The sequence below is a fragment of the Geotrypetes seraphini genome, chromosome 2 (genome assembly GCF_902459505.1).
Source record: "Geotrypetes seraphini chromosome 2, aGeoSer1.1, whole genome shotgun sequence".
Taxonomy (NCBI): domain Eukaryota; kingdom Metazoa; phylum Chordata; class Amphibia; order Gymnophiona; family Dermophiidae; genus Geotrypetes; species Geotrypetes seraphini.
This window is the reverse complement of record NC_047085.1, coordinates 430989856-431007473: the sequence shown is the minus strand read 5'-3', so window position 1 is coordinate 431007473 and position 17618 is coordinate 430989856. Positions and strand designations below refer to the sequence as shown.

At 41.7% G+C, this 17618-nt stretch overlaps 1 protein-coding gene across 2 annotated transcripts in view; it reads left to right on the top strand.

Annotated features, from left to right (window-relative positions):
- CUBN (cubilin) overlaps positions 1-17618 on the top strand; it is a 494825-nt gene that overhangs the window by 285761 nt on the left and 191446 nt on the right. For both annotated transcript variants that reach the window (XM_033931276.1, XM_033931275.1), the window contains exons 35-37: positions 7882-8010; positions 11577-11709; positions 15613-15818. In XM_033931276.1, the coding sequence (XP_033787167.1) occupies positions 7882-8010; positions 11577-11709; positions 15613-15818 (468 nt within the window). The remainder of the gene's footprint in view (positions 1-7881; positions 8011-11576; positions 11710-15612; positions 15819-17618) is intronic.

Here is a 17618-nt window from a genome sequence, read left to right as displayed (position 1 = left end):
CTTATGTTCTTAATCATACCGGGTTATAATCTTTTTAGAAAGGATAGAGATGGCAGAAGGGGTGGAGGAGTGGCGCTATATGTGAAAAACAATAATAAAGCAGCTGAAATACTGGGGTCCTGGAGAACAGAAGAAGTATTATGGATCAGTTTGAAGATGGAACCTCTATACTCACAGGAATCATCTATGAGCCTCCAACCCAAATGGAGATTCTAGAGCTAGACAAAGAGCTGGTTGCAGAAGCTGAGTATGAAAGGGGAGCTGCTGCTACTAGGAGATTTCAAGATCTAAGCCAACATGGTTTCACCAAGGGGAAATTGTGCCAAATGAATCTGATTGATTTCTTTGACTGGGTGACTGGAGAATTGGATTGAGGCTGTGCGTTAGATCAGTGATTCCCAACCCTGTCCTGGAGGACCACCAGGCCAATCGGGTTTTCAGGCTAGCCCTAATGAATATGCATGAGAGAGATTTGCATATGATGGAAGTGATAGGCATGCAAATTTGCTTCATGCATATTCATTAGGGCTAGCCTGAAAACCCAATTGGCCTGGTGTTCCTCCAGGACAGGGTTGGGAACCACTGCGTTAGATATAGTCTAGCTCAGGGGTGGGCAACTTCAGTCCTCGATGGCTGGAATCCAGTCGGGTTTTCAGGATTTCCCCAATGAATATGCATTGAAAGCAGTGCATGCAAATAGATCTCATGCATATTCATTGGGGAAATCCTGAAAACCTGACTGGATTGCGGCCCTCGAGGAGGGACTTTGACACCCCTGTCATAGGAGGTTCAGCAATAACCCTGGTGGACTGAAGTTAGGACCCAAAGTGGTGACCTGGATTAGAAATTGGTTGATGGATAGACAACAGAGAGTGGTGGTGACTGGAATTTGTTTGGGGAAAGAAAGGTGAGTAGTAGTGTGCTTCAGGGATCAGTATTGGGGGCTTCTTTTTTAAGGTACTTGGGCAGGACTATTAAAAGTATCTGAGAACACTAGGCGGTATGGTCAGCCTACGCCCATGAGTAAGCAGTAAGATTTTTACATATTTCTTTCATGTATCCTGACCATTTGGGATATTTGTTTTTTTCTCATGTCCCTAACAATCCTAGCCTGTATTCTTAATTGGAGGAGTAATAAATGTTGGGGCAGAGGAGTTACTCATAGGTTGCCATGGCATCTCCCATTAGTCCCAGGTGTCTTAATTACTCTTCTGGACCCTATCACCTGGGACTCTTTAACAGCCCAGAAACCAGAATTCTTACAGAAAGAAACTCAACTTTGAAAACAGAGGCCTATATAATTAGGAAAGAAGCTGAATTCTAACAAGGGGCCTACTAGGATATCAATTTAAGTTTATTGTAGACCTTATCTGTGGAAAAGGGCCATGTATGAGAACTTTAGTGTGGGTTGTAGAATATGTGAAGGGAAAAAGCAGCAATTAAAAGGAAAAGTCATTAAAGGCGGAACATATATTAATAGAAAAGGGGAATAGTTACTTCAAAGGAAGACAGAAAAGAAAATTAGGAACCTGTTTATAATAGCATTCTTGTGAGATTACTCTGACAGCTTTGTTTTCCATCTCATATCCAATTAGTTCAGCCAGCTGGATTTCTTAGATGTCTGTAGGTCACATGGTTCTTCTTTGTAAAAACAGGATACAGGCCACAAAAATTGAATATGGCCATTTTGGCATTAATATTCTTTGTCAATAGGTTTCAAGTTTATTTAGTCTTGATATACTGCTTTTATTACCAAAGTGGTGTACAGTTGCACAAAATATTAAAATAATTTACAATATTAAAAATGGGTAAAAAATAGAACGGTTACACGGTCTGTATAGAAGTTATATGAAAGATTGTTTGAGAGATAATTGATCCTTTGAGAGATGCAATTTCAAGATAAGTTTGCCACGTTTGCTCACACCATGGTTGTTCATACCATTTAATATAAATTGAAAAAACTTTTTTGCTCCAGGCTGTAGCCATTGTAATTTATTTTTGGCAGATTTAACCTCTTGTTCCATTTCATAATAAGGATGACAGAAAATGAATTTTGTAAAAAGAAGTTTGAATGAAATGAAAAATTGACAATATAAATGTATGGAGTTTTTTCAGACCAGTGATGATATGGATAGCTTAGCGTATTGAACAGTCCTGGCTGCCCGTGTATGAGATCTGTTTTCTCCATTTTTTTGTACTCATTTTCCGTTTTTTCTGTCCTGTGTTATTGATTTTCGATGATATAGTGTGAATGGGGTTCCTCTGCTAAAATTACTATACAGTACGTTTTCTTTTTGAGTTTGTATTAGACACAACATGCAACAGAAGAGAAATGGGTAGGATACATTGGATTAAAATAAAAAGGATTGGAAGTGGGAAGAATGAGAGGGAAGCAGGGAATATCTGATGTCTGGCCATTGTCTGTCTCATGAGCAATTAGTCCTAGGGATAGATCTCATAGGCAGGGCCGGATTAATCACTAGGCCAACTAGGCATGTGCCTAGGGCCCGAAACTGTGAGGGGGGCCCAGTGAAGGAGGCAACTCACCTTGCTATTTTTCAATGGCAACGGGCCCCCCCCCTGCAGTAACGGCAACAGGCCCCCCTCCATAAAGTAACGGCAACAGACTGCCCACCTGCAGCAACGGCAATGTGGCTGGATGTGTTACTGGAAGGTCCTGCGATGACTGCTTCTGCTGGTCCAGCCCCCTCCGACGTCACTTACTTGCTCTGGAAGAAGTGATATCAGAAGGGGCAGGACCGGCAGAAGCAGTCATCGTGGGACTTTCCTGTAATACATTCGGCCGCGTTGGTGTTGCTGCTGTTGCTGCGGGCGGGCCCTTTGCCGTTACTGCGTGGGGGGGGGGGCCATTGCCGTTACTGGGGAGAGGGCCCGTTTATGTTGCTGGGGGGACGTTGCCGCGGGGGGTCATGTTGCCGTTGCTGAGGGGGGGCGAAGAGTATTGGTAAGAAGAGATCATTGTCATGCTTATGGGCCACCTACATGCAAGAATGACTATATAAAATTACCTCCATAAAGTTTCCAGATTCAAAGGGTTGATAACACAATTTGAATCAAAGAGAAATTTGAAGCTGCATTCAAAGATTTGCCATTTATGAAACAACGACTGTGACATTTTATTAGTGTATATGATTGCTTATCAAAAGTAAGGAATCCAAAGCAGCAGAGTGAGCGGGGGGAGAGGCGTTACCATGGGGGAGAGAGAAAGGAGGATGTAAGGGAGGGAGAGAAAGGGAGCAGGGTGGTATGGAAGGGTTGTGAGAAGGATAGTATGGAAGGTTGGTGGAGGAAGAGAAAGGGGGCAGGGTGGTATGGAAGGTTGGTGGAAGGAGAGAAAGGGGCTGATGGAATTGGTGTGCAGGGGAAGGGGAGAGATATAAGGGGAAGGATACTGGATGGAATTGGGTTGAAGGGAGAGAAAGGGAGGCCCAGCATACTTGGGTTCCTAGGGGCCCTCGAAGAATTAATCCAGCCCTGCTCATAGGTGCTATTTAATAAGCACAGATGTGGCCTGGATACTGGGCTTGATTGACCACTGGTCTGACCCAGTAAGGCAATTCTTATGACCAGTTACATCAGGGCTGCCCAAGTCCAGTCCTCTAGATCTACTGGCAGGCCAGGTTTTCAGGATATCCACAATGAATATGCATGAGAGAGAGATTTGCATACCAAGAAGGCAGTGCAGGCAAATCTCTCTCATGCATATTCATTGTGGATACCCTGAAAACCTGGCCTGCCAGTAGATCTCGAGGACCGGACTTGGGCAGCCTTGAGTTACATTTACTTGAGAGCTAATGTAAATGAAGGTGCATACTTTATACACATACTTGAGTAGATTGTTATTTTATAATCTCTTTATTTATCTATACTGTTCTCCCAAGGAAGCTCATAACAGTTTACATGGATTTACTCAGGTACTCAAACATTTTTTCCTGTCTGTGCTGGTGGGCTCACAATCTATCTAATGTACTTGGGGCAGTGGAGGATTACGTGACCTGCCCAGGGTCATAAGGAGCAGCGTGGGTTTGAACCCTCAACCTCAGGGTGCTGTAGCTTTAACCACTGCACCACACTCTCCCCTTTTTATAATCATGCAGGCATGGTAGCTATGCCCGTGCTTGTGCCCAGACGCCATCCACTGACAAATTGTGCAGATTCTTGTACGCCAGCATTTTTTAAAGACAGGGTTTCCCAAACTGTTTCACATGCTGTGTTTGGGGTTGCAAATCAACCCGCATGCACCTGTGTTGGGTTGTCAATATTGCTGTAACTGTGACTATGGCACAGTAGCCTGAAAAGGTTTAATAAGTTCTGTTCAGAACATTTGCATTGGAGAAATTTCTTGCTTCATTTTCCAGGTGCAAAAAAAGAACAGGAATAAAAAAAAAGTATTTTCCCAAACTGTTTTATAGCAAGCAGCCTTAACTTGGAATGTATTGCCATTGGAAATCAGATCCCATGATAATTATTACATTACATTACATTAGTGATTTCTATTTCGCTGTTACCTTGTGGTTCAAGGCGGATTACAAAAAGGATCTATCTGGCCATTTCCAGAGGAATTATAGAATAGTTAGGGAGTAGTCAACTTGGCTCATAGAGATGAGGTGGTTCTTGTGGCATTAGGTTGTTGTAGAGAGTGGGAAGGCGTTAGGTTGGTTTCGATTGTTGGGTATCAGGGATTTTTAAAATAGTATGGTTTTTATTTCTTTTCTAAATGTTCTTTAGTCAGGGGTCGTTAATCAGCAAAGTAGAGAGTTGGCGGTCTAATCTCTCTGCTTGTGTGGCCAGGAGGCCATTATACCGTTTTTTCCGTTTGACTTCTCTAATTGGGGGGTATGTGAATGGAGCATGGGTTCTCCTTTGTCTGGTTGAGTTGGTTCGGATTAGACGGTTGTTTAGGTATATTGGGCTGTTTCCGTTCATGGTTTTAAAAAGAAGACAGTGTGAGTGGAGGTACATGTGGTCATGTTTTCTCAGAGATTAGATGAGTCTCCGGGCTGTGTTCTGGATTGTTTGCAGTTGTTTAATCATGGTCGCGGGGCAGGGTAGATAGAGAATGTTACAATAGTCTAGTAGACCCAGTATTAGGGCTTGAGCTAGGATCCGGAATTGAGTTTTGTCGAACAATTTTCACAATTGTCTTAGGTTTCTCGTGGTTGCATGGTAAGAATCCTTGGAACCATGTGTGTACTTTATCTATGATACCAATTGCATCCAGAATTTGTAGAAGAATGTTATGGTCAACCAGATCAAACGCCGCGGATAGATCTAGTTGTATGAGGAATATTTTTTTTCCTGTGCTGAGATGTTGTCTAGCTGTGTCCAGGAGGGATCCTAATAGTGTTTCAGTGCTATAATTGGTTCTGAAGCCAGATTGTGTATGGTGGAGAATGTTGTGGTCTTCTAGATAGTCAGTGAGGAATTTGGCTACTAGGCCTTCCATTATTTTGACGTAAAGTGGTATTGATGCTATGGGTCTGTAGTTGGAAGGTTGATCCGTTACTCCTTTAGGGTCTTTTAGGATAGGGGTGACAATGATTTCGCGAGGTCTGTGAGCAGTGTTTGCATCCATTGTAGGAGGAGAGAGCGGAATTTGATACTGGCGTTTTTTTAGTAGATATGGAGGTAATGGTTTAGGTCACAGGCTGCATGACTGTATTTTTTGTAGAGTTTGTTGAAGTCTGACCATTGTATAGTGGGGAAGAAGGACCAGGTTCTATCTGCTGCTGTAGATTCTTTGTCTGAGGGGATTATAGTGATCTCATCTAGGAGAGTTGGGTTTCCAGCGAGGTTGGTCCTGGCATGTGTGATTTTATTTTTGAAGTGTTCTGCTAGTGTGGAGGCTGAAGGGGGTGGGGTGTTATCAGTGGCCAGGTAAGGTTTGGTGTCTGTGAGTTCTTTCAGTATTTGGAATAGTTTTTTAGTGTCTTGGGTTTTTCTGCCTATTAGGTTGGTGTAGTATGTCTTCCTTTTGTCTTTTAATTGTAGCTTGTATTGTAGGCTGAGTATTTTCCATGCAATTTTTGTGGGTTCTTGGTTGGTTTTCCACCATTTTCTTTCGAGTCGTCTGCATTGCCTTTTGAGTAGGAGTATTTCGTTGTCAAACCATTTGTCAGATCGTCTGCTGATTCTGGTTTTTTGTTTGCATTTGGGCTAGCTCATTTAAGGTGGCTTTATTTAGGCTGCTCCATTGTGAAATGAAGTCTTTGGGGTTAGATTCTTGGATTAATTCATCTGTTTTTGACCAGAATTTGGAGGGGTCAATATGTTTACGTGAGTTGTAGGTTAGTTTTTGGGATTTTGGTTTAGATTTGTTTTTGGCCCAGATGATATTGAAGGAGTATATATAGTGGTCTGACCATAGTGAACGAGACCACTTTCCATTTGATGTCTGAATATCTGGAAGGGGCTGATGCGTCATGAAGGCTGCGATGTCTATTTGGTGACCTTTTTCATGGGTGGTTTGTGGGTCTAGGATCTTGTATGTTAAGGCTTCGAGAAAGGATAGTAGGTTTTCTACTTATTTGGAGGAGTGATCTTTGAGATGTAGGATAAGGTTGTATGGGGTCAATAGTGAATTTCGGTATAAGAAATCTTTGAATTCCAATTTTGCAGTGTTCCAGTTCCCTGGTGTTATATAGCATAGTATGCATGTCATGGATTCTTTTAGTGTGGAGCTTGAGAGCTAGCATGCTAGAAGGTCCATGTAAGGAGTGGATATTTTGTCTATTGTGTTAATGTTAAGTGATTTTCTGATTATAATGGCTAGACCTCCTCCTCTTTTGTTTTCTCTGCAGACCACTGCTGTTTTGTAGTCTTTGGGGCAGATTTCAGTAATCCTGGGGTCTTCATCTGATGTTAGCCTATCTTTTTCAGAACTATTTCTCTGTTTAAATAATATTTTAAAATTGATTGTATAATCTAGGAATGCCATTTTATTCTTCTCTGTAATCCATCTAAGGCCATTTTGGGTACATGGTGGAAAATAAGTTTTATTTGTATTGCATTGGGTAAGAAGAGATCATTGTCATGCTTATGGGCCAGGAATGACTATATAAAATTACCTCCATAAAGTTTCCAGATTCAAAGGGTTGATAACACAATTTGAATCAAAGAGAAATTTGAAGCTGCGTTCAAAGATTTGCCATTTATGAAACAACGACTGTGACTTTGGTCAACACTGAGACCATTTTATTAGTGTATATGATTGCTTATCAAAAGTAAGGAATCCATAGGAGCAGAGTGAGCCTGGTCTTCAAACGAACCACACTTTAATAGTACATACAGCTTTCGGAGTGAAGCTCGCTACGGCTCTTGGCATTTTATTGTAAGGTGTGATACAATACCCAAGGTCATTGACTAATTTTACAGCATTGTCCAGTGCCTTTTGGACTCCTGAAGCAGGCATTGTGTGCCGAAACACGACTCGCGTCGAGTCCTACAGTATGTATGTCTAGATGACACTCTGTATGTTCTATATTGGTTACTATTAAAGTGTGGTGCGTTTGAAGACCGAGCTCACTCTGCTCCTTCTATGGATTCCATGGATTTGTGCAAAGCGGACTCTCTTTGTTATTTGTTTCATTATCAAAAGTAAGTTCATATACACCTATGTGTAATGCACAGTTTGGCATTTATGATATGAATTTAAAAAAGGAAAGCTAAGGGTCTGTTTTTAAACATCCCTGGAAAAAAATGTTTTGAAGGGTCTTACGACTAGGTCATTTTAAAATATACTCCAATTTCAGTGCTCAGCTGGGATTTGGCATCACAAGTCTCTATAATCAGATTTTGAACCCTGCAGTTATGAGGTGGTTTTTCATTTTCCATTTGCTTTTCTTCATTACTGCCATTCAGGTCGTTACTGTGGCTCCACTTTGCCGCATCCTGTCACATCCTTTGGCAACGCTCTGGTGCTAAACTTTGTCTCCGATACATTCAGCTCTGCAAAAGGATTCCGGGTTACATATACAGCCTCATCATCAGGTACGATGTTTTTGCAAGAACTTTCATTGAATGCTGGTGGAATCAGATATCCCATCTGTATGAGAATGCTGGAGAAGCCAAGGTAAAGTCATCTTTCATAACGATTTTCATTTGTTTCTCAGCAGCAATAATTTCTGATAACTTCATCTTAGTGCATTGGGGGATGTGCAGCAGTGATTTCAATGGATAAAATCAAGGTCTGAAAATGCCACAATGCATTTTCATATAAATTCAAAATAAGGGCTAGAAAGAAGGCGTGGTCTAATACACTGCAGAATCTTTGGGTTTGTGTAACCTTGGGTAAGTCACTTCATACGATCCTGCTTTAGCATATCCAGCAGTGACTGAGCAATAGGAATAAAAATACTCCTTTCCTCAGCTCTTTCAAGCTGTCAACAGACACATTTTTCTGGATTCTTATAATAGAGAATTTGCATGAGGCCCTTTTTGACAATGCTGGCTGCACAGCATGGTGGGATTTTTTTTTCTCTCTGTTGGAGGCAATTCTTTTTTTTAAGTTCATCATTTTTGAACACAAAAGCAGAAAGCAATATACGAGGGCTGTTGAAAGTATCAGGCCTTAATTTTTCTTGCATAAACTAATAAAGCTAGGGAGGCGTGGTTTGGTGCATGTATGTAGGCAACCCTAATGTGCATGCTTGAATTTTTTCCTACCTACAGAAGCTGTCAGTTGCCGGCAGACCGCCGATGAGTGACAAAATGTAAATGAGCACCATCCGATTTTCATTTTTGACAAAATGACAGAAAAAGTTGAACAATGCTACTGCATTAAATTTTGTGTAAAGCTTGGTGATTCCCAATTGGAAACGATCTGCAGGATTCAACAGGCCTTCGGGGATGAAGCAATGGGCACCACACGGATAAAGGAGTGGTACAACTGCTTCAGAGATGGCCGCACATCAGTGGAGAGTGAAGCACATTCTGGCAGGCCCTCAACATCCAGAAATGAGATCGTCATTGACCAAGTGAGGACCCTGGTGATGCAGGATCATCGAATCATGATCAGAGAACTTGCAGGCAAGGCGAGCATCAGCGTTGGATCCATTCATTCCATTTTGACTGAGGATATGGGCTTCAGGAGAATTTCAGCGAAGTTTGTGCCAAAGTTGTTAACGATCAAGCAGAAGCAACTCTGTTTGGAGATCACACAGGACATGCTGGAGACTGTGAACAGTGATCCCAACTTCCTCAGCACAGTGATCACTGGCGATGAGTCCTGACTTTATGGGTATGCCCCTGAAAGGGACCAGATTTCAGTCAAGTGAAGACATCATGTAGAATGCGACAGACCGGTTGCGAGCAATCTCAAAAGAGGCGTTCTAGCACTGCTTCCGACAGTGGCAGAACTGTTGGAAGAAGTGTGTAGCAGCCCAAGGGGACTACTTTGAAGGAGATTAGTATAAGATTGTTGTATGTGAATACAAGTATTTTTTATGAATAAAGGTCTGATACTTTTTGAACAGCCCTCGTATATTCTTGTATCAATATTACACAAACAACCCTCCAAATATAGGAGAATACAAAACTGTATATAAATGTGATCTACAACAGTGATATTCCCTAAACCCTCCCACCCACCCCATACTCTCACATAGGCATAAGAGAGAATTACTACAGTAAATTGGGCAATCAGGCAGTTACATAGTGTTTGATGGGTTCCCAGATTTTACCAAAGCGAGAATTTTATATATACTTTGAGTTAATATTGGCTTCAAATTTATAAATGGTACAAACCGATTGCCACCAAAATTGGAAGTTGAGACAATTCTATAAGCAATTTATAATGGCATCTTGGCAAACAGATACTGTTATAGAATTGACAGTCAATACTTTGCATTGGCACGCCCATCTCAAGGTGTCCAGTTATATAATTGCCTCCCACATATTTCTAACTCAGAGGCTGACCAAAATTTGAATTTGTCACCAAAACCAACCTGAAGTTCAATTTGGATATTTGGCCAAAAATACCTGTGCAGCTTTGACTGATACCGAAACTCATCTCAGCTCCCCCCTTCCCACCCCCCCCCCTTTCCCACCACACACACACACTTTCTATCTCCCTAGGCTTATTCCATAGCAATATTCATTTTGAAGGGATTAGGAGCACAGTCTTCAGAAGAAACATTAGTATGAGGCAAACCTGGAGGACAGATGGGTAGGAAAAGGACCACAGGGGCTTCACTTCTCCTTGTTTTATAGGAAACAGGGCTTTAAGGGACCTCACTATGTGGCTGGATTTGAATACAATGTAGGACCATCATGTGGCTGGGGGGCTCAGGTGTTCCTATTAACCCACGAGGGATGTAAAGAAATACTGTGTTTCCCCCAAAATAAGACAGTATCATATTAATTTTAGGCCCAAAAAGGCACTAGGTCTTATTTTTGGGGTATGTACATGATCATCTCTCCCTGCCTCTTCTTCACCCCAATTCTTTCTGTTTCCTTTCTCTCCCCCACATATGCAGCTTCTATCCTACTCTCCCTCCCATCCCTAGTGTAGCAGGACCCTTGCCCAGCTTCCCTTCCCTCCCTCCCATCCCTTGTGCAGCAGGACCCTTAAACGAGCACCGCCCTGCCCCGCCCCACAGCCGAATCCCCATTCTTCCCACCCTCCTATCGGGAACCCACCGCAAGCCTTACTTACCTCCCTAAGTAGTGTCGGGCTGGCAGCACGCTAAACAGGCTGCTTCGGCCTTGTCCGCTCATGAATTCAGTCTGCCGCGTTACAGTAACAAGGCCGAAGCAGCCTGTTTAGCATGCTGCCGGCCCGACGCTGCTTAAGGAGGTAAGTAAGACTCGCGGCAGTGTTCTGATGGGAGGGAAGGAAGAAGGATGGGGATTCAGTTGTGCAGCGGGTGCGGATGCTCCGGGGGGGGGGGGGGGACGGTGCTCGCTCAAAGGTTCTGCTGCACAAGGGATGTGAAAGAGGGAAGGGAAACTGCCAGCGAATCAGGGAACTAGGGCTTATTTTAGGGGTAGGGCTTATATTAAGACCTACCCCGAAAATCCTGCTAGGGCTTATTTTCGGGGTAGGTCTTATTTTTGGGGAAACACGGTATGTATCTCACCACTGCATGAAAAAGAAGGACTTTTTGAAGATTTTACTTGCATTCTAACTCTAATGATCCCAAAAGAGAACAATCCTTCCAGATTTGCCAATGAGAGGTCAAAGGTGTCTGGCACAAGAATGGATTTGGGAGTGAGGAGATGAAAGGAAGTCAGGAGCACCATCCACAGTTGGAGACAGCAGGATGCTCTTTTTGCTAATGTGTAGCTTTTTAAAATCTTTGCTCTCTTGTGACATGCCTTGTTATTTCTCAACATCCATTTGGCATTTTACAAAAGGCTCTGTGTTTGACAAAGCCATTGTAAAATACAATGTAAACTTTGACCTAGACATCTCAGTTCCCCTCTCCAAAATCTAAAATGGGTCTTTACATATTGAGGAGGATGCTGTACTAGAATAATTTATTTATCATCACTTATATTAAATGTGGTTACATGAAGTATCCTTCCAACCCTTTTTCTGTTTTTTATTATTCCAGCATGTGGGGGTACATTTCACATGGAGACAGGAGCCTTTAACAGCCCCAGCTATCCAGATGCTTACCCACCAAACGTCGAATGTATCTGGAACATTCTCAGCTCCCCTGGAAACCGGGTTCAGCTTTCATTCATGTAAATTGATTTTCCACATATTGTTCTGCTTTTGATGGTCCTGCAGGAAGGAAATACTGTCTTCTGACAGGAAACTCAAAATTATACAAACATGAGACCGTTTCAATTAATAAATACAGGAGATCACTCTTTTGATACCCTCTAGTTTATTCTCAGTCTGTGACTATATTCACAACATATTAGGGCAGAGAGTAAGACATGTCATAAAGATAATAATTAATTCTACCTTTGCACAGCTGTGATAGTCTAGCTGCTAATTGACTGACTTTACTGATTTTGAATAACACTGAATACAGAAAAGAATACAGCATGTGCAACTTGTTGGGTGATGGCTTGAATCCTGAAATGTTATGTTTGTTTCTGAAGAACTAAAGATGATTCCTCTCTGGTACATACCTATGCATAGGTCTAAGTAAAATTATTTAATAAAGAAAAATAATCCCAGAGTCTTCATGTCCCCTGTAACATGTCCTATAAAGCTGGGGTGGAAAGGACATCAAACACATGTATTATTAAGGGAGGGGACACCTCTACACAGACATAAAAACTCATAAGCCTTATTTTCCTTCAGAAAATAGGTTGACATAAAAATGTTTCTTATTTGAAAGTCTTAACCTTTGTTTTCATGGTTTGTGAGATTATGGGAGCAATACTCAGTATTTTAATACCTAGTACTGTGTTTAGTGCTGGTATCTAGGAGCAACTGTGTCAATTTAAGACTAATGCCAGTGGATATTGGCACTAGCAGGTAATTTATTTGTTCCACATAAAGAAGGAAAATCCACATAGTGACCTGAAAATATATATGGTGAACCTTGAACAGCTTAGTATATTTCCTGACTAGCTTTTTAGAGTTAACATAGGGCTTCTTCTACTAAACCGCGCTAGCGGCTTTAGCGTCGGGAGCCTCGTTGAATGACCCGCGCTGCTCCTGATGCTCATAAGAACTCTATGCGTCGGGAGCGTCGGCAGAAAAAGACCCTCATGGTTCATCTAGTCTAGAGAATGATATGGGGACAAATTTTTCCCCATCCCCACGGGAGTTCATTTTCCCATCCTGTCCTGGTGAGTTTTTTTTCCTGTCCCTGTCTCATTCCTGCAAGTTCTGTCCTCATCTGCACAAGCCTCAAACACTTTAAAATCATTTGTGTTTTGAAGTTTGTGCAGTTAAGGCTGAGCTTGCAGGAATGGGGGCAGGGACAGAGATAGCGACAAAACTTGCAGGGACGGGATGGGGAAAAATTTGTCCCTGTGTCATTCTCTAATCTAGCCTGTCCAACAAAGTGAGCATAGTCCTGCCCACCACTCCATGTAGGCTCGGGTCACCCATTTTTAAATGCTGGTTGTGAAGTCACCACCATGTCAACCATATAGGCAGCCAAACATGATGGGGATGGTAAGTTGAATACTATCGGCAGTACATCGCGTATCGGTCAAGATGCCTTCCCCTCCCACCTAGGCTGCTCAGTCCCCCTACTCGAAGTATGTGACGGTAAAATGATCAACATTTTGAACTTGGAAACTAACACTCCCGCATGTCAGAACAAAGTGAGGAAATGTGAGTTCGCAAGAAAATGTAAGTGACCCTCAAAATGCATTCCAGTAGTAGTTTGATGGTGAGAGCTGGTATTAGCAGAGTATGATAGGTGGCCAGCAGGTTACTTACAAACCAGAGGGAATGAAAAGATCTTAGGAAAGAAATTTGTGTGGTTAGCCTACAGCATTGTCCAATTGAGTCACTGCAGACCAGCCACCTCCCCCTCCCCAACCCCCTAATTTCCTTTCACTAACACAGCTACCCACATTTGTGGCAGTAGAATTTTATGACTCATAATGAATCAAAAAGCCCAGATCTTTCTCGAGTCCTTTCATGTTAATTCCAAAATACCTAATCATTTTAACTTCAAAAGTCCTACGCTGTCAGATTGATTAAAATTTCACTTTAAGTATCCTGAAAGTCATGGTGCGATGGTCCATTCCCGAAAAGAGCTCCTCCATCGAAATGTCCCCATGGTTTTATCTCCTTTAATTAGCATTTGGGCCGAATGGTCCTCTAAATGCTGACAAATTGAGGCACAGAACACCAGTGATACATGCTTTACTCTGAACAGCATAAGCCTTGTAACAGCAATGCCGTCAAAATATTAAAATTTTTTTAAAAAATTGTGGGTGGCAGAGCCAGTGAAAGGATGTGGTGGGAGAGGTGCCTGGTTTGCAGCAACTCAACTGGATAATGTCACAGAGTAGCATCTACATTTCTATACTCTTATTTTTCATCCCTTTCACTTTATAAGTGGGGAGTGCTAGTTCTGATTCATGGCAAACTGTAAGCAGATGCCTAGCTGGATCCATTCTGTGGTGAGCTCTTCAAACTGTAGACATATGGAGACATTCAAGCCTGAATGAGAGGGTGGTGGCAAAGTCAAAATTTAGAAGGATAAACATTTCCAGAGTTAGTTGTAAAAGGTCTTTGTCTGAGGGGTTTTTTTTCTTTTCATTTTACTGACTACAACTGGAAATCTAAATGATTGGGTTGATTTCAAGGTCTGAAATAATTAAATAAGGTTTAAGGAGTTTCTTATTTTACGTTAGCTTCTTATTATATTCTCACTTAATAATTAGGATAAATGGTGTGAACCTGAACTTTTATGTGTGAAGATATATTTAAGAAGGTTTGTATGCATCTCTCCTGTATATACAGTAAGAATACCACATTTCCACAGTAGTTAATTTTGTAATGAAACTTTCATTAAGGATATATTTGTTAGCCAGAAATACATAAACATCGGGTGAAATTGCATTCACTCAAATCACTCTGGCTTGATTGGAAATGTCAGCAAAGATCTGTGGTACTTGGTGAAACACTGAAAGACAGTGGAATACATTCTAAGCACATGTTGAATTATATATCTCTCAAGGCAAAAATGTTGTATATTCATGTAGAGGAAGTATCTTTTGGGTTGTATACCAAGGGATCCTTTTACTAAGTTATGATGGGTGCTATTGTGTACCTAACACAGCAAAATATGGAGTACTGCAGCTTAGTAAAAAGACCCCTATGCTAGCAAGCATAACCTTATCTTAGATTTTCAACTTCTGAATTAGAGGGCAAGCTAGCTTTCATTAAAATAAATTTTAAAAAGATACATCAAAGTAAATGACATCTCAGAAAGGCCTGCTGCTTTCAATTGATACCAAATTAGAAGTAACAGCACAAGCCTCAGCAAACAGAAATATGGTTTTCCACCATGGGACTTTGGCGTGCATTTCTTGAACTAGAAATGTAGTGATGGGATCCACATGTCCTTCTGGTCTACTCTCGATGCCTATTTGAAACTTTAAGACCTGAAGGAAGTGCGGAATTCATTGACCACAAAGCCTTAACAATTTCATCATTGCCTTGCCCTTTAGTAAATACCCATCTATTACATGATTGATTTTCATAAATGTCCTGTCATTTGAATTCAACCCAATCCACAGGGACCACCTGGCCAGTCGGGTTTTCAAAGTCTCTGTCATCCATATTCATTGTGGATATCCTGAAAACCCGACTGGTCAGGTGGTCCCTGAGGACTGGGTTGAATATCACCGATATAGATGATGTTTTGAATAAAGGTGATCCTCATTATTGTAATAACATGGAAACTGTAGACTATTATACAGGTTTTGGCAAAACTACAGACTGTTTAGGTTCATGTCTCGCAAAATCTAAATCTCTGATCCCACGGTGTGAGGTCTTCTTAGGCCCTCTGAGCATGTGGTCTGGAATCTGTTCAAATACACATATTAAGAGCCAAGTAAAGAAAGAAAATGATAGCAAATCAGCGAACCAAATGCAAACTAGGAAATGTACATCTCTAATCTACTAAAAATGTTTTTGTGTTTGCATTGTTAATAAAACAGAGCATTCCAGCTACAGAGCAGTGAGAACTGTGTCAGTGATTATGTGGAGATTCGAGAAGGAAATGCCACCGGACAGCTGGTGGGAAAATTCTGCGGAAGCTCTTTACCTGACAACTTCACATCAGTCGCTGCACACATCCTGTGGGTGAAGTTTGTCTCTGACGGCTCAGTTACTGACCTTGGATTTAGGGCCACTTTCTCTCACTGTAAGTACTGCACATCCTGGAAACTACACATACAGTTTTACAAAATAATCCTCACGTATCAGATGACCCAACAATCAAAGTAGTAGTATATGTACTGTATACCTTGTCTTTGATTCTGCCCTTGAGAAAGTACAGTATGCACATTTCCACCTGTGTGTGTATGTGAGTACTTTTTCATGTGAAAATTAAACATGTAGTTTTATTTATTTATTCAATTTTCTATACCATTCTCCCAGGGGAGCTCAGAACGGTTTACATGAATTTATTCAGGTACTCAAGCATTTTTCCCTGTCTGTCCCGGTGCGCTCACAATCTATCTAACGTACCTGGGGCAATGGGGGGATTAAGTGACTTGCCCAGGGTCACAAGGAGCAGCGTAGGTTTGAACCCACAACCTCAGGGTGCCGAGGCTGTAGCTTTAACCACTGCGCCACACGCTCGTCAGGAGGTATATTATTGCATATAAAAAGTAATGTTGAATTTCTAAATCTAAGAACATAAACTAACCTAAATGCATATGCTTAAAAAGTTAGCTGGCTGGATTCAAAGTGAAAGTGACATAGTACCCAAATGCAAGAGAGGCATTTGCGTGAGTGGGGCTTGGGAGACGCAGGGGCGCTATAGCTTCTAGATGTGCCACTTATAGAATATGTGAGTTACATGTGCTGTTAATTCACAGTTCCCTCTAAGCTGAGTGGGAATCCTCCACTTACAGTCCTGCCAATGGGGGTGCTGTTTCACTATCATATTTTCAATAGTGAGGGACAAACAAGCTCTGCAGGACTTCAGGACTGCCTGTCCTTGAAAACACAATATTAAAGCACCACCCCCTACTGGCAACAGTGCAGTTGGAGGACTCCTGCTCAGCATAGAGGGAACAGTGCGGGTGGGCACTGGCACTTATTTCAGCTCTATAGCTGGTGTAACTGCAGGCATCTAGATTTTTGGTGCCCTGGTACAGGGTAATGTGTACAGTGCTATAAGTAACTCTGTGGAGTGACGATGTTCCTAAATGGACTTTATTTGAAAGTGTCAAAGCTCCAAATGCAAATGCAAGCAGTGTCTCACTTCCGGCTCACCACACAATTGTTTCCCACGTACTCACCTTTATAGGACCCCCAGGGACCCCTGCAGAAGACTTTTTGTCAAAACGCGGACCGTGTTGGGTCCTGTATCCCTAGTGGACTAGGTCATTTAAGGCTCTTATGTGGATGATTTATTTTTATGTGGATGGAATTATTTTATGTGGATGATTTCAGTGTACCTTTCGAACTTTGACACTTTCAAATAAAGTCCATTTAGGAACATCGTCACTCCACAGAGGTTTTTTTTGGGTTTTCTCTGGATTTTCTTCTTTGTGGATATTTTGGGGTCAATTCCTTTTGTTTTTTACAGTGCTATAAGTTACATTTATATCTTCAAAGTAGACTGACTCTGTATGTTAACACAACCCAAGAGCAGAACCTGCTATGCAAAAATATAGCTCAGAAAAATGTAACTCTAAAGAGGGAGAGGCAACCCCCTCTTAAGAAAAGAGTTTTATCTTTTAATCATTGCTTAATAAATGCAAAAGCAAGTCCCACTCAGGGATGTGAGTTGTAAAAAACTGAATAACTTAATGTAAAACTGTGTGTTTTCAAAAACTTTTAAACAATTTCAATGCTTGCATTCAGGTTGACACTGGACACTTGTATAATCAAGAGGTTGAAAATTAAAGGTACTTATCAGGGTCCCGACGCGGCCCCGTTTCAGTATCTGCCTCAGGAGACCCCGTCTGATGAATACTAGATATGGTAACAA